The sequence below is a fragment of the Oreochromis niloticus genome, linkage group LG16, assembly GCF_001858045.2.
Source record: "Oreochromis niloticus isolate F11D_XX linkage group LG16, O_niloticus_UMD_NMBU, whole genome shotgun sequence".
Classification (NCBI taxonomy): Eukaryota; Metazoa; Chordata; class Actinopteri; order Cichliformes; family Cichlidae; genus Oreochromis; species Oreochromis niloticus.
The window spans coordinates 512,332-534,818 of record NC_031987.2 but is presented as its reverse complement, the minus strand read 5'-3'; the positions used below and the strand labels follow the sequence as shown (position 1 = coordinate 534,818).

The following is a 22,487-nucleotide window of genomic DNA, read 5'->3' as shown; positions in this document are numbered from 1 at the left end:
GGATACTTACTGATCTGGTCCTTGGCAACCACTTTCAGCTCCTTGGGAGCACTCTCTCCTGTGTCATTCACAGCTTTGACTCTGTAGGTATACTCTCTATCCTCCACCAGGTCCTTGGCACTGTACTGCATATTCTTAGACCTCATTAGCTCCTTGTATTTATCCTCACCATTGAGAACCTCAAGTACATAACAGATGATGCGACTACCACCATCAGTGAGGGGTTTCTTCCAGCTTAAAGTGCAAGAATCCTTGGTAACCAGCAGGGTCTTGAAGTCCATAACAGGCCCAGGCTCCTCTGTAAAATTGAATGTAATTAGTATGACAGTTGGAGAAAAAAAATCCAAGTACATAACCTGTTATGATCCAACCCACCTGTTGCTCTGACTGAATCATCAGTCTCACAGAACTCTCCAGTACCCAGCTGGTTAACTGCTGCCACTCTGAAGCAGTAGGACCGCCCAGCATCTAGGTCTGGAACCTTGAATGATGTCTTGTTGCAGTTGGTGGAAACGGTAGACCAAGCCTTCCTCTCAGTGTCACGCTTCTGTACTATGTAGTGGGTAATTTCAAAGCCACCGTCAATCAGAGGAGCATCCCAGTAGATGGAGGCACTGTCCTTACATGTGTCCTTCACCATTAGATTAACTGGTGGTCCAGGAGTGTCTGGAAGGATAAAACAACACTTCATACTAATGTTTTGGGTTTTGGTTTTTTTTGTAAAATTGAACTAATCAAGAAACTAAGACTAACCATTAGTGACTAATATCAATCTGACTTGACTATAGTCACTGCAAAATATTAATGCATTTGTTTAGTGAAATAACTTCCTGTACTGACCAAAAACCTTGACAACGATGGTGTACATCTTCATGCCAGCTAAGCTGTCCAAGCTCAGAATGTATTTGCCAGCATCATATCTGTTCACTTTCTCCACTATCACCATGGTGTCAACATGGGTGGATTTGATGATGATGCCCTGACGGTCTTTAATGTTAGTGTTCATCTTTGCCCAAGTTATCTTGGGAGTGGGACGACCCTTGATGGTGGCATGCAGTCTCATGGTGGCACCAGCACGTAGCTCCAGACCATCCTTCAGCTCTGCACTCAGTTCTGCCTCAGGAGCAACTGTACAAACACAGAGAGAGAATGATTTCATGAGTATGTTTAAGGAAAGTGCCTGCTTTATATAACGTGAAGTCACAAAGTCTGAAATCCTGGTCGTTCTATTTTCATCTGTCTTGGTCATGATCCTCACAACTATGCGTAATCTGCATTTGTCCAGGAGCAGTTCTTTTTATGTTGTACTTAAATTATTTTGTAGATGTACTACTTAATCACTGTTTGTCAGAATTAAAATATATGCAGCCTGAAAATACATACCAACGATGTCCTTGGCAACATGTTTCCCAGGGACTTCAACTGGTTCACTAAAGCCAATCTTGTTGACAGCAGTGATGCGGCACTGGTATTCTGACTTATGAATGAGGTTTTGAATGACATAGTGGGTCTCCTGCAGGTTCCTTGGGACATTACAGCGGATCCAGTCTTTGGTGTCTGTCCTCTTGCACTCCACCAAGTATCCAATAATGGGGCTTCCACCATTGTTGGTGGGGGCAGTCCAGGCAAGACTGATGGTGCTGTGGGTGGTGTCAGTCACACTGGGATTCACAACAGGTCCAGGAGGAGCTAAAAAAGAGCAGATTGACCCAGTTTAGGTTATATATACATTTAAGTACATATAAGTTCAAGTAACACAGAAAGATCTATGCAGAGTTATCAGAGCTAATGAAGTTACGACTCACTAATAGGATTCTGTGCAACAGTGCCAGAAGAAGGCTCGCTGGGTTTGCTGGGCCCAGCCACGTTGACAGCAATAACTCTAAACTCATACTCGACTCCCTCTGTGAGGCCTGTAACCTCCAGACTTCTTTCTGTCAGTGGCTTCCTATTTAACTTGGTCCAATTCATTTCCTTGGTCTCTTTCTTTTCCAACATGTAACCCAGGATAGTGGACTTTCCATCATCTGCAGGCTCCTTCCAGCTCACGGTCATACGGTCCTTGGTCACATTGGTGATCACTGGGGCTTCACAGGGGCCAGGGACAGCTGGAAGTGACACCAAAGGTACGACTTTAGATGGTATTTTTTTTTAATGAAATTTAATATATGCTATTCAATCTGGAAATGTTATGAAAAGAAGCTCTATATGATAACAGAATATTGTAATGATGTTAATCTGGTTTGATGTAGCTGCTTGTCTCCTTCTTATGTCACAGGTTTAGACCTAGTTTAAATTATTGATTGTTACAATTCTCCAATACCATAAATCCTTTCTGTGATATATGAACTCGGACAAAATTCTAGTAATGACTCACTGAATGGGTTCTTGGCGATGACAGGGCCGGTGATAAGAGGGTCTCCAACTCCCCACGTGTTCTCAGCGCGGATTCTGAACTGGTATTCACGACCTTCAATTAACTTTGCCACAGTGAACTCAAGGATGTCACCCTTGATTTTACCTGCAACCTGAGCCCATTCAGGTCTACTGGTTTCACGCTTGTCCACAATATAGTTGGTGACTGGGGCACCACCATCCTTAAGAGGAGGTTCCCAAGACAACTTGATGCTAGTGGCAAACACCTCAACACATTTGTAATTTGCAGGAGGACCAGGTACATCTGAAAATGTACAAAACCAATCAGCTATTTGTGAAAATCATGTTGAAGTTAATGTAAAATGTAATATTAAACATTCTAACTCTGAAGGACATCCAACTTGGATCTTGGTTTAGTTTCAACATATATTTTTTTCTCATAGAAAGTTAAAGATCTTACCTAGCACAATGACCTGGATCTCAGCACTCTTGGAACCACTGGCATTCTCAGCCAAGATGGTGTATGTTCCTGTGTGCTCCTTGGTGACATCTGTCATTTCCAGCTGAAAGTGATTTCTTTGGTGGGTAATAACCTGGCCTTCACCTGACTTCAGATTGTCGTCACCTCTCTTCCAGGTCACTCTGGGCATGGGCTTACCGAACACATCAGCCTCCAGGAGGATTGTAGTTCCAGCCTTCACCTTCAAACCCTTCTGCATCCTGGCATTGAGCTCCACCCTTGGAGGAACTATATTTAATGAAAAGGAGGTAAATGAACACTTAGCTCAAGACGGTTGTAGAAAGATGGTGTTATCCTGACTATTATAGTAGGCTGACTAGTTTATCAGGCTATATTGTATTGTCAAAACTTCTAACCATTTTCAGCACACACGAGGACAGGGTCTGTGGGTTCTGAGGGACTGCTCATGTTGACAGCAGTTTTAGCAATGACTCTGAACTGGTACTGCAAGTCTCTCTCCAGGCCAGTAACTGTGTACTCCTCCTTAGGCACATTCTGGCTACTTGTGTTGCAGCGTATCCAAGTGTCTCCTGGTACCCGCAGGGCCTCAACATAGTAACCAATGATCTTGCTACCTCCATCATTCTTAGGACGGGTCCAAACCAGAGTGACTGAGTTCTTGGTTACATCCAGGACTTCAGGTTTACCTGGAGTGTCTGTAGTGCATAACAGATAAATTAGTTAAATAAAATGAATGACCTATTCTAATCTAATATGAAGCCAGTCAAACTTACCAACGGGTGTTCTTGCAGTGAAAAAGTCAGTCTTCTTGCTTGGTTTGCCCTGGCCAGCGCGATTAATAGCTGATACTCTGAAGGTGTATTCCAGGCCCTCGATGAGGCCAGCACATGGGTACTCAGTGCTTCGAACAACAGTGTCATTGGCCTTCACCCACAGCAGACTGTTCCTCTCTTTGCGCTCAATGTAGTAACCCGTGATGGGACTGCCTCCATCACTCTCTGGCTTATCCCAGGCCACAAACATGCAGTCTTTGTTGGTCTTGTTGATGCGGCAGTTAAGGGGTTCACTTGGAACATCTAGTGACAGTAAACAAAGTTAATCTATATTCTGTACTGTAAACCAGTTTTCAATGATATAATTGACCAACTCTAGGCATAAACCTTAATCTCTACCAAGCGGCATATTTTAGGTAGACCTACCAAAGGGGAACTTTGCGACCATCCTGTCGGACTGAACAGGGTCTGATACGCCAAAGCGGTTCTCAGCACGGATGCGGAACACATACTCCTTCCCAGGGATAAGCTTTCCCAGCCGGCAATTAGTCTTTGGGCATGTAGAGACAGCAGTCACCCAGTCGCCTCTACTCACATCACATTTCTCCACCACGTAGTTAGTGATGTTGCTCCCTCCATCCTCCAGAGGTTTATTCCAGGATAAGGAACAAGCATCAGAGTCAATATCGCTGATCTCTACAGGGCCCTCAGGAGGCCCGGGTATATCTGAAATACACACGGTTACAGTTACACCAATCATGTTCTTCATCACATTCGTGCTTTCTGTTGCTGAGGTCAAATATGCAAATTCTTTTTTAAAAATTATTATTATTTAATGTAGGGGCACTGACCTCTGATGACAATCTTCATGGTCTGGGTCACCTTTGCAGTGCTGTTCTCAGCCACAAGGCTATACTCTCCAGTGTCAGTCCTTGATACGTCTTTGATGATCAACACACACAAGTTGCCTGACTGATGCACAGCCAGGCAGCTGGATGGAACCACGGCTTTTTCGCCACGCAGCCACTTGCAGGTTGGGGTCGGTTTTCCTGAAACCACTGCCTCCACTCTAAGCTTGGCTCCAGCTCTAGCACTTGCTGCCTCTGGCATGACAATCTTTGGTTCCACTGGAGGACAGGATGTGAAAATTTGGCTTAGTACATTTGAGATATTACTCTGGGATGCAGAAAACAGCTTCTAATTCAGCACAACTCTGTTATATTTCATATATAAATATATATGTGGATTAAAATCACAACAACAGTCACCTCAAGGTGCTTTATAATGTAAAAATACAATATTAGAAAGAATCCCCAAAATCAGATTGACTAAGCACTTATTGACAGAACCAGGCTCACAGAGAGGGCAGCCATCAGCCAGGACTGTTTGGGGATGATGGAAGGAAGACAGCAGAGTGAAGCAGGACAGCAGACAGAGCCAGAGTTTAAAAATGACTAATGATTAAATATAAGAGGGTACACAAACACACAGTGAGTGAAGAACACCCAATGCATCATGGGAATCCCCGGCAGCCTACACCTATTGCAGCATAACTAAGGGAGGATTCAGGGTCACCTGGTCCAGCCCTAACTATATGCTTTAGCAAAAAGGAAAGTTTGAAGCCTAATCTTGAAAGTAGAGATAGTGTCTGTCTCCTGAATCCAAACTGGAAGCTGGTTCCACAGAAGAGGGGCCTGAAAACTGAAGGCTCTGCCTCCCATTCTACTTTTAAATACTCTAGGAACAACAAGTAGGCCTGCAGTGCGAGAGCGAAGTGCTCTAATGGGGTGATTATGGAGCAGAATTTTAAGTTTGATTCTGAACTTAACAGGATGAGAATGAGAATAAGCCAGAATGAAAAAAATGTGGACTCTCTAGTCCCAGTTACTACTCTCCCTGCAGCACTGTGGATCATCTGAAGCCTTTCAGGAACCTTTTAGAGAGACATGAAGTAATAAATGTATGAAAGAAATCAGTCCTAGGGTGAGCCTCACCCCTCAGCCTGAATTTAACAAGCAGTTAAAAAGGTGAAAGGACGGTTGAGTATTTCTAAATATTGCACATTGCAACACAAATGGCCACAGTGTGACAAATTATCAGTAAAACTAGTGTTTTACACAACTTACACATCTGTTCCTTGATCTCGACAGGGTCTCTGGTTTCAGTGAACAAGCTGAGACCCATGGTGTTTTTGGCAGCCACTCTGAACTTGTACCTCTTGCCCTCCTTCAGTCCACTGATGCTGACTGTCAAACCTTTAACTGTAGTATAAGCGTTCCACACTTCCTTTTCAGGCTCTGGCTTCTCTTCCTCCTCTACAACTGGTGGTGGTGGAGGTGGTGGAGGAGCTTCCTCTCCTTCAGGAACCTGCAGTAAATTATAGAATTAATGAGTTGCAAAACTATATGAGAGAATATGCTCTTGTTAAAAAACAACAACAACAACAAAAAACAGCAAAAGTAAATACTATATATGAAACAATTTCACATTTTAAAAAAAATCAAAGTTTATTGAAGCTTTTTTGAAAAGAATTAGTTTTGTGACATAACAAACCTCCACAGCTGCTGGTGGCTCTGGAGGAGGTTTGACCTCAATGTACTCAATTACATAACCATCAATCTTGGCACCACCATCCCTTGCAGGCTTCACCCACCCGACCAAAGCGCTGTTCTTTGTAATTTCTAGGACTTCAATTTTCTGACAAGGATCTGGCTTGCCTAAAAAAACAAAGTAAAACACTTGTGTTCAATTGTTTGCTGTGACTGATGAAACACCATATCTGTGTTTAACGGGTAGCTATCAGTTGTGGCTGGCCTGTTTGTGTTGATGTAATTTTAACATGATACGTACTGACAGGATCAGAAGCCAGGTAAGAAGTGGGTGTCACTTTGGGAACCCCAGAACCATACTCATTGACAGCTGTGACCCTGAAGTAGTATTCTGTTCCTGGGATCAGATTGTTGACTTTGAATGGAATCTTATCGAGTGCTACTTCAGCCTTGACAGTCGCCCATGTTTTACGGTCAATCTCACGCTTCTCAACAATATAATGTGTGACGTCACTGCCACCATTGTTCTCTGGAGGGCTCCAAGACAGCATTGCTGATGTCTGTTTGATGTCTGTAGCTTCCAGATTCATCACAGGTCCAGGAGTGTCTGTTATGATATTTGGATTATTTTAGAACTTCACCAAAATAAAAGCATTTTTAATAAACTGTATGGTAGCTGCATGAATTTCTTAATGACCAGGACTTACCCAGAACCTTCACATTGACAAACACAGCTTTCTCTCCAGCAGGATTCTGCAGAGTCAGGCAGTATTTTCCAGATTCATCACGTGTGCTGTTGGGAATGACCAGGAAGGTCATGGTGTCAATGATGTCAACTTTACCCTTCCTGACCACGTTGTCAATACCCATCCTCCTCCAAATCACCTTTGGAGGTGGTCTGCCTCTGATGGTGGCACATAATCTGATGGGACAACCGGCTCTTACGGTTAATCCCTGTTTCAGGTTGGCATCCAAGTCTATCTCGGGTGTCTCTGTTGGAAGAGTAACAGTGTTATAACAGAGGTATCTTTTAGTAGCAAGCATAGATCACATTTTAATGTAAATCCACTGTTCTTGAGTCTAAATACATTTTCTGTTACACTTTATTATAATTCAATTCAATTATGTCCTCACCTAGAATCTCCCTGGGAATCACGGCACCTTCCAGATTGCACGGCACGCTCATGCCCACCTGGTTCTGAGCTGACACTCTGAATTCATACACAAGGTTCTCATCCAGACTTGTGACTGTGAACTCGCATGTGATCAGCTGAGCTGCCACGTTGCACCTCTTCCAGCCATCTTCACCTTTCTTAACAGATCCCTTTGCCCTCATCTCCACAACATAACCAATGATGGGAGCTCCGCCATCTGACACCGGCTTGGTCCATCCCAAGGTGACTGTGGATTTGGTGCTGTCCAAAACCTTCAAGTTAGTAGGAGGTGCAGGAGGCTCTGCAATAAGAGAAGAACGGTTTGTGTAGCCATTGAGACTTTCTAGACTATCAACATTAAGCAGAATGTAAACATTATTATCAGCAACATACCAACTGCATCCTTAGCAGTGATTGCACGTGAAGCCTTGCTTGGGTTGCTGATGCCAATTTCATTCACCGCCTTCACTCTGTATTGGTATTCATGAAGTGGAAGGAGTCCAGTAACTGTGAAACGAGTTCCAGGAATTGGATCCTTGTTGACAGGAGACCACTTAACAGCATGTTCCTCTTTCTTCTCCAACAGATATCCTGTGATTGGCTTTCCACCATCTTTCTCTGGCTCTGACCACTGAACAGTCATCTCCTCCTTGGCAATCTTGGTGACCTCTGGTGCTTCTGGAGCACCAGGTACACTGAACTGCGTTCCAGCAACAATGGCTTCACTCTGTACTGCTGGTCCAGAGCCCATCTTATTCTCAGCTCTAACTCTGAACATATACTCATTACCCTCAATAAGACGAGTTACCTTTGCTTTGTTGGTGATGACGGCATTGGAGTGAACAGACCAGACTTCCCTCTTGGTCTCACATTTCTCAATTATGTAGTTGTAGATATCACAGCCACCATCATCCTCTGGGATTTCCCAGGCCAGATGACACCTGTCATTAGTGATACCGGATATCTTGAGATCCCTGATGGGGCCGGGTCTATCCAGTACAATGACCTTGGCATGAGCAGAGCATGTCCCTGCATTGTTGGAGGCAGTAACAGCATATTTGCCACTGTCAGTGCGCCTTGCTCCAGTAATCAGAAGTTTAGAGAAGTCTGCACCACTTTCGATTTGAAGCCTGGGGCCCTTCTTAATCTCCTCTGTGCTTTCATCCCTGGTCCATTTGATATCAGGCTGGGGTTTGCCCGTCACTGTTGCCTCTATAGGAATGGAGTCTCCTGCTTTTACTGTAAGGGTCCCATCCAATTTAATCTTGATCTCAGGCATCACTAACTGTTCCTTAACCATGACTTCAGCTGTGGTAACCCAGTTGCTTTCACCGCCCTCATTCTTAGTCTGAACTCTGAACTGGTAGATCTGGTTTTCGACACATCTGTCGGCCATGAAGTAAGTCTCCTTGATGGCACCCTTGTGAAGCCTCTCCCACTCATCAGCCTCCTTTGGTTTCTTTTCAATATGATAACCCAGATTACGGCTACCACCATCATAATCTGGCTTCTTCCACTTGAGGAAGCAGAAGGTCTTGCCTATCTCAGATATATGGAAGTCAATGGGTTCACCAGGTTTCTCAATGGGATCAACTGCCAATACAGGTGTCTTGGTCTCAGTAGGTGGACCAGTGCCAATCTTGTTCTCTGCGCTGACCCGGAAGAAATATTCACAACTCTCTGTAAGAGGAGCCTTTATCAGACGCTTAGTGCAGTCATTGGAAACCACTGTCCATCCTCGCTGGCTGGGCTGACGACATTCAATAATGTACTGAGTGATCTCAGTTCCTCCATTATCTTCAGGGTTCTCCCAGGAAACCATGCAGGATTTCTTGGTCACATAAGCCACTTTTATATTCTGGCAAGCTCCCGGTGTGTCTAGGACATTGACAAGAATGGTAGCCTGTGCCTGCCCGCTGCTGTTCTTAGCCACAATAGCATATTTACCATAGTCTGATCTGACTGCATCGTTTATGATGAGTTCACACACTGGGTAGTTGTTGTTCATCTGTGTGCGCTTATCCCTGGCCAAAGCTCTGGCATCCTTGGTCCAAGTGATTTCTGGATCTGGTCTGCCTTTGACTCTAGTGATCAAACTGATAATCTGACCTGCTCTGACTGTCACAGAGTCACGGCATGACACATCAACAACAACTTCAGGTGGTACCAGGATGTCCTTTGCCAAGATAGTCTGAGGTAGCTCCCTGGGTTCACTGTCTCCAACCTTATTGGTGGCTCTGATGCGGATTCTGTACTCTAGTCCTTCGATAAGGCCTGGAACTCTATAGGCACACATCTTGACAAGGTCTTTGTTGATTCTGTCCCACTGGGCAGTTCCTGACTTCTGAGCCTCAATTACATACCCCAGAATGGGACTACCTCCATCTCTTGTAGGCTTGGTCCAACAGATGTCAGCATGGGACTTACTCCAGTCTTTCAGTTTAAGATTACCAGGGGGGCCAGGTTTGGTGATGGCTCGGGTGGCCTTGATGGGATCAGAGGTAAGCGAGGGCTCACTGATACCAGCAATGTTTTCTGCAAATACTCTGAACTCATAAGTGTTCCCTTCAAATAAGCCAGAGACTCTATATCTGAGGTCGAGAACAGGTGTTTTATTGACACGGATCCACTTTCCTGTCATTTCTCTGCGTTCAACCACATAACCACTGATAGGACTTCCTCCATCATAGTCAGGCAGGCTCCATGACACTGTTACAGCATTCTCTGTTATATCAGAACATTCTGGTAGGCCTGGTGGGCCGGGAGGGTTAAACATGTGTTTGGCAATAGTTGGAGGACTCTCAAGTGGAGCACCAATACCAATCTTGTTCTCCGCACGCACACGGACAATGTACTCACGGCCTTTCTCTAGTCTGGACACCTTGGCTCTGGTCACTGTGCCACTGGAGCTAACCACAGACCAAGGCTCCCATGGTTTTTTCACATCCTTCTTTTCCACCACATAGTTGGTGATAGGTGTTCCACCATCATCCTTTGGGGCTCTCCATTGGATCATCATGTAATCAGGGGTGACTTCCATAATATTAATGGGTCCAATGGGTGGACCTGGAAGATCCAGGACAGTCACATGAAGGGCAACAGTTTTGCTGCCTGCAGGATTTGACACAGTGAGTATATACTCTCCAGTGTCTGCTCTCTGGCACTCAGGGATACTTAGGGTGGTTGTGGAGTCAGCTGACTGAATGTGATAGCGGCCCTCAGATGTGATCTCTTTGCCATCAGTCATCCATTTGGCAGTGGGAAGAGGGATGCCCACCATCTTGGCTGGAAGAGCAATAGTGGTGCCAGCTTTGACAATCAGACCCTCAATAAGCTTTACATCAACTTCAATAGTAGGTGGCACTGAAAGAGAGTAACAGAGCAGAAATATTATAATTATTTCAGGAGAATGTTGAGCATTTACAATACAGCAAAGTTATGTTTCTTACATGTTTTCTCCTGACATGTGACAGGGACACTGGTGTCGGGACGGCTCACGCCAATGGCGTTCTGAGCTTTGACCCTGAAGCGGTAAGTCTTGCCCTCCTCCAGACCTGTGACATGGGTGTGATTGTTGCTTACGGTCTTGAAGGTGACCCAGTCAGTCTGACCCTCTTCTTGGTGCTCCACAATGAAGCCAGTAATTTCACTTCCACCGGTGCGGTCAGGCCACTCCCATGCCAACCAAACCTCTGTCTTATCTGCATCAGTGTGGTGCAGGTTCTTGGGCGGGCCAGGAGGATCTAAAGTATCCAGGAAGTAAGAAATTAATTGCTTTTTATTGATGGGATTCAAATGTATAAATTTACAGTTACACTTTTAAAGCTTCACTTTATTCCAGTTTTATTTATTTAACGCCAAAAACAACTTTTGCCTCAAGACACTTTTTATTGTAAGATAAAGACCCTACAGTAATGACATGGCATACAACTATCAATTTACCAAAATAGCTGAAGAATCACTATTTAAAAGTGTGTCAAATTAGACCACGTCACGCAGTAATGACTTTCACTTACAGAGAGGATCGACAGCCTTGATGGGTGTTTTGGTCACTACATAATCACTCCTGCCAAACTGGTTCTCTGCAGCTACCCTGAACAAGTACTGGATTCCTTCCATCAGGTACATGGCCATCAGACTCAGTTTCTTATTGGCTGCAGCAACAGGTACCCACTGCTCAGCAGCCACGTCCTTCTTCTGCACGATGTAATGAGAGATGACGGCACCACCATTGTCCTCTGGTGCCTTCCATGTGAGGTAGGCGGACTCACTGGTTACATCAGAGATTACCAAGTCCCTGGGAGGAGAAGGCTTGTCTAGTGGAAACAAAAGTTTGTGGTCAAGTAAAACTCAAATATGATCTGAACTCAATAATTCATCGTATTAATAGAAAGTGAATTTACTCAGCACAAGCACAGCAACGGTTGCTGTCTTCTTCCCAGCAGCATTCTCAACAGTGATGGTGTAGTTGCCAGAGTCTGCACGGACGCACTTCGGGATGAAGACTTTGCTGCCAGTGGCAGTAACAGCAACGGTGATGTGAGCAGGAACGTCTGCATCATTCTTCTTCCAGCTGACTGTGGGCGTCGGCACACCTTTGATGGTGGCACTCAGGGTGATGTCAGTGCCCAGCATGGCCAGGTGGTCACGTGCCATGTTGGCATCCAGCAGCAACTCTGGTTCCTCTGTGGAGGGAAATGGAAAAAGTTTACAGGATTTAGTAAATGTAGGGGGAAAGGGCAGAAAGCCCTGGCAGCTAAGCACAAATGCATTCAAATTATAAATCTTTAATACAAAAGAAAATATTGTAATATAATTTGTTTATTTTGTACATTTCTATTTTTCAGTAAATTTCAATATTGTGCACTGGATAAAGAAATATTTTCGGGTTGTTCAGAGAACAATAACTGTGCAAAGATTACATGTCATAAATTGGGGGGACAGAATACGTTTTAATGGTGCAAATAGTCACTAAAATGATAAATCTTTTAGTGCTGGTTTGTCATTTGTTTTTTTAGTATATGTTTCTGTATTTAAAAAATATGTTGTTCAAAAAACTTAAAATACAGAAAAAAAAACAAGTGCAAGTGATTCTATTACCAAGCCTGTCATGGACTTTAATGGTATCCTTGACATAAGCAGGATCTGATTTGCCAGCAGCATTGACAGTGAAGATCCTGAATTTGTACTCGTGTCCTTCAGCCAGCCCTGTCACCACATAGTGCAGGTCAGGGCACTGCTCTGGGGTTTCGTTGGCTTGCATCCACTCTACGGCACCAGGCTTCTGGTACTCCACAAGGTATCCAAAGATTCGTCCCCTCCCGTCGTGGCGTGGCATCTTCCACTTCAGGCTGACAGAGTCCTTGGTCTTATCATAGGCCTCGGGGGTCACAGGAGGACTGGGGCGCACTGTGAGCAAAAAGAGGATTTATATGAGCAAAAGAACGAAAAATCTGAAACCCTTTCTTAATCCTAGTAGCAAAGATGGACACCTAAAATATTTTTAACTTTATGGCAGGCACCTTTAATGCACAAGAAACACCTGAGTATAGTACTGTTTTTACAAATATTTAATGTCACTAACCAATAGGGTCTTTGGCAAGTATGGGCTTGGAGGGGACACTGGGATCTCCAGGTCCGAGCTCATTCTCAGCCATCACCCTGAATTCATACTCGCAGCCCTCCACTAGATCCTGGACTCGATACTGAGTGGCTGGGTACAGTGGGTCTCTGGTGACCCTGGACCACCTCTTGGCTGTGGTCTCTTTTTTCTCCAGGATGTAGTTGGTGATGGGCTTTCCACCATCACGAGGTCGGTTCCACAGCACTAGAGCATTGGTGCCATACACCTCCCTGACTGTTGGCATTTCAGGGGCTTCGGGGACTCCTGCAGGAAGGCAGCAAGACCGAAAACAGACACATAGGGAATGATATTTGGTAACTTTGAGCATACCAGTTATTTGCAGATCATTTATTATTTTTCTTTTACTGAGAGTGTTTTTTGGTCAATTCTTCATACGTCTTCCAGTTAAAAAGAACATATTTTTTCCTCACTGGTAATTTGACACCTCAAACTGGAACAGAAAAAAAATAGCACTCCATGAACGTACTGAAGAGATCTTTGGCTTTCATCTCCTCAGATTCCAGAGGGTCGCTGATACCGTACATGTTCTCAGCACAGATTCTCATTATATACTCCCTGCCCTCTGTCAGCTTGGGGATCTGAGAAGAAACAACAACATGTAAGCATCTCTCAACTGCAGCAAACCTTTAACAGGACCTCTGAACATCTTGTAGAGCCACATCAACCTACTTTGCATGTGGTCTTGGTGGAGGCAGATGTTACTGTGGTCCAGGTTTCTCTGTTGATGTCTCTTTTCTCAATTATGTAATTAGAGACATCAACACCACCACTGTCCAGAGGAGGCTTCCAGGAGATCACCATGTATTCCCTGTGAACCTCCTCAAACACCACTGGGCCAACAGGAGGAGTCGGACGGTCTGGAGGGCAGAAAGAAAAGACAAAGAAAAATGAGTTCTCTGTTGTGTGATCACGCACTTCCTGCATTATTTAGAAAGCTTGTATTTCAGTCTGCTTGAAAGCAGTAAATGTAGAATAAATCAGTCATTTAGCTGCTACGTCTCTTTGAGATCTGTGTTGACGTACCAACAACCGTGATGTTGCAGACTCCCTTCCTGGATCCGGTACTGTTCTCTACAACGACCACGTATCTGCCGCTGTGTTCACGCTCTGCCTTCATCAGGCCCAGCGACATGGTGGTTAGCGTGTTCTTGAACATGATGTGTTTGTCAGCTTTCAGCTCCTTGTCATCACGATACCACGTGATGGATGGAGGTGGTTTACCAGTATAGCGGCCCTGCAGCAGGCAGCTCTCCCCCACACGGATGATGATCTTATCGCGGAAATCCAGCTCAATGGTTGGCGGCTCTGTGAAAACACAAAGCACCATTTTTAATATTTAATACATTTAGGATGATCTTGGCATTTCTGTTTTCTATTTTTGCCTTATTGGGAGTAAGACGCCACACTGGCATGTGGAGTCTGATAAAAAAAAAAGTCATTTTATTCAAAGTACATTTGTTTTATTTGTTGTTCCTTCTTGTTGTCATTTTTTCTAATGGATATTTTATAATATGAGTGATGTTGACCATTGAATTGTCACTGCTTTCAATAATAATGGTTATACTTAGAGTATACAGCTTCTCCATTTTGGCTTAGTGTTTACATGCTGCAATATGTTGTGTCGCTGTTCATCTCAGGTTGTGTTTACCTAATTTTAAGACCCACTAAGAACATTTTTATTATGTACGGCAATGTGAAACTGTAGAACTTTCATTCTGACTGTATTTTTGGAGCAGACTGTATAACCTGATGAAGACGATCTGTGAATCAAGAAATTAAATTTCAATTCAATATTATTTTTATATTTATATATTTATTTATAACAGTTTGCTCAAGTTGCTTTATATTGTAAGGTACAATAATAATACAAAGAAGACAGAAAACCTTAGTGGCCTCTCACAGAGATCCTCTGACATGATGTTCCTCATGGAAATCAATCATTTCACTGTTTTTCATTTTTATATTTTGTTGATGACACTGGCATGTTTTACTGAACCCTGTTCGCTGCCAATAATAATACAGTTCTAATATGGTAAACCGCTTACCTAGCTCGTCCTTGCAGGTGACTGGTTTGGTGCAGAAAGATGGTTTGCTGGGGCCAACCTCATTGACAGCAATGACCCTAAACTCATAGGTGTCACCCTCCCTGAGGCCATCGTAGGTGTATTTCCTGTCCATCAGGTTCTCCTTTGTCAGTCTAGTGAATTTGTCTTTGCCAATCATGCGTGCTTCCAGGATATACATAGTGATCTCTGAGCCACCGTCATACTTGGGCGCCTTCCAAGCGATGCTGATCAAATCTTTGGTGACCTTGGTGACTTCTACCTCCTCTGGACGGTCTGGAACACCTAAAAAACAAACATACAAACATTCTTCACATCTGAAGACAGGAACTCGCTTAGTGATTTTGATTTCTACTCTTGGTTGGATCAGATAACCTTCTTCATTTCTTTACTGCAGTAAGACCTCTAGTCTCCAATGGTCACTATTTAATTAAACTCACTGATGGGTTCCTTGATGACAATCTCAGCTGCAGTCTCCACAAAGGGTCCAATACCGATGGCATTCTCTGCAGCTACTCTGAAGAAGTAGGCCTTTCCAGGTGTGAGGTCATGAGCCACAGCGTTCTGTCTGCTGGCGGTGTAGGACAGCGACGTCCAGGCTTTGCGCTCAGCCTCACGTTTCTCAATAACGAAGTTGCTTATAGGTGAGCCGCCATCATTCTCAGGGAAGAACCAGTTGATTTTGCAGGAGTCACTGCTCAGGTTCTCTGCAACTAAGGGGATGCCTACTGGCCCGGGAACATCTGAGAAGGACACAATCAAACGTAATAAATACACATTTACAATTTTTGTGGGTTTTAAATGTCCAACAATTCTGTTTTAATGAAAACAGTGTGTTACCCAGAACTTCCACTGTGATCTTCTTTGTCTTCTCTCCTCCAGCATTTTTGGCGGTCAGTATGTACACACCAAGGTGTTTCCTAGTGCAAGGTTTGATGACAAGAGACGAGCTGATGGCTGTCGTCTCCACTTTAGCCTCAGGAGGCAGTGCAGCTCCATCTCTACTCCAGGTGACATCAGGGGATGGCTGGCCTGACACGTAGGCAATGATGCGGATCACGCCGCCAGCATGGACCACTATTCTTTCCTTCACCGAGGCATCCAAGTCGACCTCAGGCGCAACTGGAAGGAAGAAACTCAGTAGTCTATTCCAAAAGGACTCCATATAGGTCTTTTAAGTCATTGCTGGGAGAATTTTGACTAAGGTTAGCGGACCGACTTACCAATTCTGTCATTCACCTCGAGAACCTCTGGGACTTCTCCTGGCTCACCATTGCCGGCAGCATTGAAGGCAATCACTCTGAACCTGTATTTACCACCAGTCTTCAGACCAGTGATCACAAATCGGGTGCCACGGATTTCCGTGTCCTTGGCCTAAAAGACATGAAAATGAAGTGGATCAACAGACAGATGAATGTTTAAATGGTTTCTTCTAATAAGACACTAATGCTTTGTGCTTCATGAGAAGGTGCGGTTTATTCGTGTTGGGTTGGGACCTCATGAAATGATTTGGGTTCTTTTGTTTATTAAGTTTAGCTTCATCATAGATGTGCCAGTCAATGAAGTTATCAGATGTTTGCTTTGTAGGACTGTATTACCTTGACCCAGGCTTCAGTGCCCTCCTCTTTGTGCTCCACCCAATAACCAATGATCTTGGAGCCTCCATCCTTCAGAGGAGGAATCCACTCCAGGTCCACCGTAGACTTTGTCCAGTCAGAAACCTTTGGGGTTGGAGGAGATGGCGGCGCTACAGGAAGAGACAGAGGTTGTTAATATTGTGTCCTTAAAACCTGTATGAATTCTAGTGATTTCAGAGTGTAATCCTTACTGATAGGGTCTCTGGCAAAGATGGGGTCAGTGGGAGGGCTGGCAAGTCCGGGCCCTGCGGCGTTGATGGCAGAGACTCGGAATAGATACTGGGATCCCTCAATGAGTCCGCTCACCACAAACGACTCGCCCAGGCCCATGGGACGGATCGGGTCGCGGGTGACACGGGTCCAGCGTTTGCCAGTTGTCTCCTTGCGCTCCAGCCAGTAGCCAGTGATCGGGGACCCCCCATCGTCCTCAGGTTCTTCCCAGTTAACGGTCATGGAGTCCATGGTTACGCTGGTAACTGTCGGCTTTTCAACCTGACCAGGTACAGCTGCAGGCGCGCAGACACATAGCATCAAAGGTTAGAAGATTAGAAGACCTGATGCAGGTTGTACCCCTTCATCTTTTACATTTTGATCCTCACTTTCACTTTTAAATAAGAACATTTGATTTGATAGTTGTTGTTTCGCATGACCTGTTAAAATCTCACAGCTATTATTCTGTTGATGGTTAAGATGGATTACTGCTTGGTATGTTTTCTGAGTTTCATCCTCTGTTACAAAGCCCTCCTGCTGTCTTTTAGCATAACAACGCAACAGAAGATGTGAGAAGAATTATATTATTGCATGCTGTATATGAATTTGGCATAAATGAAGCTTCCTTAAATGTGACTGACTTTAAATTGACCCATTAATGGTTTCATAGCTTTGTTTTCTGCTGAGAGTCAGATGGTTAAACTCACTGTAGAGATCTCGGGCCACCTCGGGCTCACTGTCCAGTGGCTCTCCGACTCCATACTTGTTCTGTGCCATAATGCGGAACACGTACTCATGTCCCGTCATCAAGTTCTCCACTGTCCAGATCCGCTCTTTCGGCTCACTGGTGACAGGCACCCAAGTCTTTCTGTTGGCCACCCGCCTCCAGATGACGTAGTTTGTGACTTTGGAGCCACCGTCGTCCTTCGGCGGCAGCCAAGAAAGCGTGATCTTCTCAGCTCCAATCTCCTCAAACTTAATGGGAGCAGAGGGAGGACCGGGACGGCCTGCAGGCACACAAAATCAAGACTCAAATAATGCTGTGGAAATTATTCTGGTGAACGATGACTGTAATTCCAGTAATTTACTCCACCACACCAACTATCATGAAAATAAATAATTCAAATGAAAGTTAAAGTAAAACATGAGATATTTTAGATATATTTGCAGTGTGATTGTACCAAGCACGTTGAGCCTCATCTCCTTGGAGGCCTTGCCGAGGCTGTTGGAAGCCACCAGCGTGTACAGGCCTGTGTCGGGACGTTTGCCCTGCTGGATGAGCAGTGTGCAGCTGTCGTCCGAAACAATCTTATTTATATGCTCGTCGTACTGAACCTCCACCTTGGCGTCGGACTTGTGGGGCGGAGCCTTGTACCAGGTGAGTGTAGGGAATGGACAGCCACGAATTTGGGCCACAATGCTAATGTCGGAGCCCTGCTCCACCTCCATGAACTCATTCAGCTCGATGGATGGAGCACCTGGAGGACAAAATAAAGGATTTGACAGTTATTTGCTTTTTAATTGCATTTTTGGCAGCTTGTCTTTCTAGGTGGAAATCTAATACACTGACAAAAGTAAATATGGGCAATACTCAAGGTAATGTCCATAAAATATTCAAGGCTTTGTTTATTTTATGAAAGATATTGATAGTCATTACATACTGCGGTTGGGACACACTGTAACTTGAGGTTAAAAAGGACATAATTTACAAACAGAACATCCAGCTCTGCATCCATCACATTTCACAGGTTAGCGCCCATAAAATGACAAATATGACTAAACGTACTGAAGTGTACTGTTACTACACAGTATATACTGTGCATATGTGCAGAGGTGTACGTTATGTAGGGTTTTAAGTGATAATATAAGGAGCGCTGAGACTACTGTTGAACGGACTCAACACTGAACTGAAAATCAAACTCTGATACTGCAGCTCCACTGCCTGTCTTATTAAATTTCTCTTACAGCTCTGGTCCTGGATGGTGATTGGTCCAGCAGTAGATGAAGGTCGGCTGGGTCCGACTTCATTGTAAGCCATCACCCTGAACTCATACTCATCTCCCTCTGTAAGGTCCTCCACTTTAAAGCTGGTAGTGTCCACGTCTCTCCTGTTGCACCTGGATGTAGCACAACATGGAGTTACAGCCAAAGCCAACACAGCAGCTCAAAAAGGTAAAGATGAGTCTCTATTGGTTTACAAAGAAAAAAGAATCTTCCAGATTTTTAACGGATTCAGGTCTGTAGTAAGTCCATACCACATGTTCTCAAATCGAGTCTCAGTAGAAACCGAGAGAGCAGATGGGTGAAGTTTTACCTCCTCCAGGACTCCTTCTGGGTGCCACTGCTGTCCCAGCAGAGGAGATCAACGCTGTAGTGGGTTACAGGTGAACCACCATCGTTCTTTGGAGCCTTCCAGGTCAGAGTTACTGTGCCCTTCCTGACGCTCTGGATCTTCAACCTTGTTGGAGGATCGGGAGGATCTGGAGACATTACAGACTGGTGTCAGATCACAAACAGCCATGATGTCCATCACACTTGTTTCATCAGGAGTAATGCTGCTGCTTATAAATGTAATTTCTGTCATGATTTGATCAAATTCAGGATATACCGTTCTCTTCTATGATATAGTGCTCAAGATTTATTTTCTTGTTTTCAGCTGTGTCTAAAAAGTTAGTCTTGTTATCACATAACTAGTGTGTGGGTTAAAATTGAGTTTAGAGTCAGTCTACACTATAAAATCAAATTACAGACTACAGAAGCAATTTTACCTTGTTCAGCAACATTTTGTTAGATGTTTGTTAAGGTCACATTGCTGTGAATAGTGCGCTTTTTCTGTGTATGCATGACCGTATCATCTGCACATGCTCTGAACATCACGATACAAAAGTAGAAAACAGATAAGATAGTTTAGTTTATATTGGATTTGTACATTGTGTAAAACCTGTAAGGTATTATGCTATACTAAAGGTTTCTGTGTATAAAATAGAAAAAAAATGTAATAACCATGTGTTTAGATGAGCCACAGCAGGAAACAATAGATGAGATAATAAAATCGAACGTACGGATTGGATCTCTGGCCTTGGTCCTTTGAATGGTTGCGATGTAGGGGCCAAACCCAAAGCGGTTCTCAGCACGTACACGGAAAAAGTACTCCTGGCCTTCATTCAGATCTGGAACCACCAGAGACTGAGCAGCGCAGGCCGGGTTTACCTGGAAGAACAAGATCGGCGTCAATGGGAGCAAAACAGTGTATAGCTTAATGTATGTTATTCTGCAGGCTGTACCTTGGTCCATGCTTTTCCCTCTGCTGTTTTCTTTTCAATAAAGTAGCTCTTAACCCTCTCTCCTCCATCACACTCTGGGGGTTTCCAGGTGAGTCTGCATGTTCCCCTGGTCACGTCGCTAATCTTCAGGTCTCTGGGAGGTCCGGGCAGGTCTGCAGATCCGGGTAACAATCAAAGACAGAGAGCCTCAGTGTTTTTTTGGCATATTTTAAAGTGCTAATTGGACATAATTAACTTAATTAACATATCCCTCTTTAATTTGTATATTTACTTATATTGTACTCATGAAACACTTTGTAGCACCCTGCCACGTGTCTCAGTCTGAAAAGCCTTACATACCGAGGACGCTGACTCTGACTTTGACCACTTTGTGTCCAGCAGGGCTCTCTGCATTGATGATGTATCTGCCACTGTGGTTTAGTTTGCAGGCTGGGATCTCAATCACTGAGGTTGTGTCGGTGGAATGTATCTGCGAAAAGAATTTCACCCTCTCCTTAAAACATTCAGCACTAACTTGGCTGAGCCATAATTCAGATTGCTAACCATAAAAACAGTAAATTTTTTGTCTTCTAAGATTATTAGGGCTGAATAATCTTTCAAACCCTTCTTCTATATATTTTAAAATATTAAAATATGATGTCATTTGGACAGAATATGTGGACGTCTGACCTCTGAGTCAATTGGCAGAGTGTGTAGATCGTTCTTTTTCTCAGTCTCAGCCGTTCCATCGAAAGTCCAGGTGACTTTGGGGACAGGTCGGCCGGTGATGGTGGCAGGAATCTTAATGGTCGTTCCTGCTCTACAGTTCAGCAGGTCGTGAGCAGTCACATCGAGAGTCACCGTTGGCTCAACTGGAGAAAAAAAAACATTGGAGAAAAAATAATCCCTTCCTTGAGTTCATGGCACACTGTCCTGTTTGATCCTGTCCTTAATGTAAGCTTTGCTTTTAAATCAGTATTGAATTATGCTGCACAAATCAGAATGAGAATATTAAAACTCTGTTATGTCTGTTATGTCCAGGTCTGTATTAAACAGAGGTTCTTATCTGTGTTTGCATCTCTTACTCAGGATGTCCTGAACCAGGATGTCACCAGTCCTAGCAGGCTCTGAGTTTCCAGCAGAGTTCACCGCGTAAATCTTGAACTTGCACTTCTTGCCTTCCTTCAGGTCAGGTACAGTGATTTCAGTGGAGGGGTGGAGCTTATCAGCAGGATTCACTCTCCTCCAATCAGGAGAGCCCTCCTCATGAACCTCAATAATGTAACCCTTGATTGGGCTACCGCCATCTTTGTCCGGTGGGGTCCAGGTTAGAGTGACGCTGTTCTTGGTCTTGTCTTTAATTTCAGGATTTCCAGGTATGCTTGGGGGGTCTAAGGAAGAAGAATGGAGGGGGTCAGGCTCTCTAACTTGACTTGCTTTGCATTGCAAAGGGATATTTTACCTAATAATCCAATGTACACATTTTTCCTTTAAACCTGAAGTGCTGTCTATCACCTAGAATGGTTTCGTGTGAGTTACCTAGTTTTGGAGATTTTAGCTATTGGTGTGTCTGCCTTCCTTTAATTATTACAGAATGAAAAGGGAACTTTGGTTTTACTCATATGAAATCATCTAAATTAGAGTGCAAAAAAAGACAACATATTGCATTTTCCAATAACCCAAAAACATAAAGCAGTGTTTTTATACAAATCTCTATCTTCCAGTCTAAATCTGAATCATGGATTAACAAAGCTGGTCTGGGGGTCACTTACTGCATGGATCCACAGCAAAGCGGCACTCTGTGGCCTCGCTGGGCGGTCCAACACCAGCAGCATTGCAGGCTGAAATCCTGAATTGGTACTCTGTTCCTTCTATGAGCTTCAGCACGGTGTACTGCAGGCCTTTCACTGCCGGTTTGGTGACTGGAGCTCGGTTGACACGACCCCAGTACACAGCACCACGTTCCCTCTTCTCCAGCCAATATCCCTGGATGGTGGAACCACCGTTGTCCAGAGGGGGATCCCAAGTCACGGTCATTGTGGTCGCTGTAGCAGCGATAATTTTTGGATTACGTGGAGGTCCAGGAAGACCAAATGGATCCCGCAGCTGGACTTTCTCTGAGTCGCAGCCATCACTGACGCCATATTTGTTTTCAGCTTTGATCCTGAACTGGTAGGTACCATTCAAGTCCAGTTTGTACACCTGAAGAAGCAGCACATTCATTACACATTTTGTTCTTGATAAGGCTTTAAGGATGAATAGCTGTTTGTGTATGACTATTGTGCGATTTTGATAATAATAACATTTCTAATAAAAACAAACAGAAACATTTCTTAT

The 22,487-nt window shown here is 44.1% G+C and overlaps 1 protein-coding gene across 1 annotated transcript in view; it reads right to left on the bottom strand.

The window, feature by feature from the left end:
* ttn.1 (titin, tandem duplicate 1) overlaps positions 1 to 22,487 on the bottom strand; it is a 169,836-nt gene that overhangs the window by 47,760 nt on the left and 99,589 nt on the right. Inside the window, exons 148-188 of the mRNA XM_025903492.1 lie at positions 21,923 to 22,352; positions 21,236 to 21,541; positions 20,841 to 21,022; positions 20,511 to 20,640; positions 20,172 to 20,323; positions 19,950 to 20,097; positions 19,202 to 19,367; positions 18,853 to 19,004; positions 18,069 to 18,365; positions 17,595 to 17,894; positions 16,869 to 17,183; positions 16,639 to 16,787; positions 16,264 to 16,414; positions 15,881 to 16,162; positions 15,481 to 15,783; positions 15,023 to 15,325; positions 14,001 to 14,282; positions 13,647 to 13,834; positions 13,444 to 13,555; positions 12,918 to 13,220; positions 12,434 to 12,742; positions 11,737 to 12,018; positions 11,350 to 11,649; positions 10,783 to 11,076; positions 7,727 to 10,696; positions 7,314 to 7,634; positions 6,887 to 7,171; positions 6,481 to 6,786; positions 6,184 to 6,347; positions 5,757 to 5,997; positions 4,482 to 4,757; positions 4,057 to 4,356; positions 3,631 to 3,933; positions 3,253 to 3,552; positions 2,837 to 3,124; positions 2,378 to 2,680; positions 1,806 to 2,108; positions 1,384 to 1,689; positions 841 to 1,128; positions 376 to 666; positions 11 to 298 (exon numbers count right to left, since the gene is read on the bottom strand). Of these exons, the coding sequence (XP_025759277.1) occupies positions 11 to 298; positions 376 to 666; positions 841 to 1,128; positions 1,384 to 1,689; positions 1,806 to 2,108; positions 2,378 to 2,680; positions 2,837 to 3,124; positions 3,253 to 3,552; positions 3,631 to 3,933; positions 4,057 to 4,356; positions 4,482 to 4,757; positions 5,757 to 5,997; positions 6,184 to 6,347; positions 6,481 to 6,786; positions 6,887 to 7,171; positions 7,314 to 7,634; positions 7,727 to 10,696; positions 10,783 to 11,076; positions 11,350 to 11,649; positions 11,737 to 12,018; positions 12,434 to 12,742; positions 12,918 to 13,220; positions 13,444 to 13,555; positions 13,647 to 13,834; positions 14,001 to 14,282; positions 15,023 to 15,325; positions 15,481 to 15,783; positions 15,881 to 16,162; positions 16,264 to 16,414; positions 16,639 to 16,787; positions 16,869 to 17,183; positions 17,595 to 17,894; positions 18,069 to 18,365; positions 18,853 to 19,004; positions 19,202 to 19,367; positions 19,950 to 20,097; positions 20,172 to 20,323; positions 20,511 to 20,640; positions 20,841 to 21,022; positions 21,236 to 21,541; positions 21,923 to 22,352 (13,369 nt within the window). The remainder of the gene's footprint in view (positions 1 to 10; positions 299 to 375; positions 667 to 840; positions 1,129 to 1,383; positions 1,690 to 1,805; positions 2,109 to 2,377; positions 2,681 to 2,836; positions 3,125 to 3,252; positions 3,553 to 3,630; positions 3,934 to 4,056; positions 4,357 to 4,481; positions 4,758 to 5,756; positions 5,998 to 6,183; positions 6,348 to 6,480; positions 6,787 to 6,886; positions 7,172 to 7,313; positions 7,635 to 7,726; positions 10,697 to 10,782; positions 11,077 to 11,349; positions 11,650 to 11,736; positions 12,019 to 12,433; positions 12,743 to 12,917; positions 13,221 to 13,443; positions 13,556 to 13,646; positions 13,835 to 14,000; positions 14,283 to 15,022; positions 15,326 to 15,480; positions 15,784 to 15,880; positions 16,163 to 16,263; positions 16,415 to 16,638; positions 16,788 to 16,868; positions 17,184 to 17,594; positions 17,895 to 18,068; positions 18,366 to 18,852; positions 19,005 to 19,201; positions 19,368 to 19,949; positions 20,098 to 20,171; positions 20,324 to 20,510; positions 20,641 to 20,840; positions 21,023 to 21,235; positions 21,542 to 21,922; positions 22,353 to 22,487) is intronic.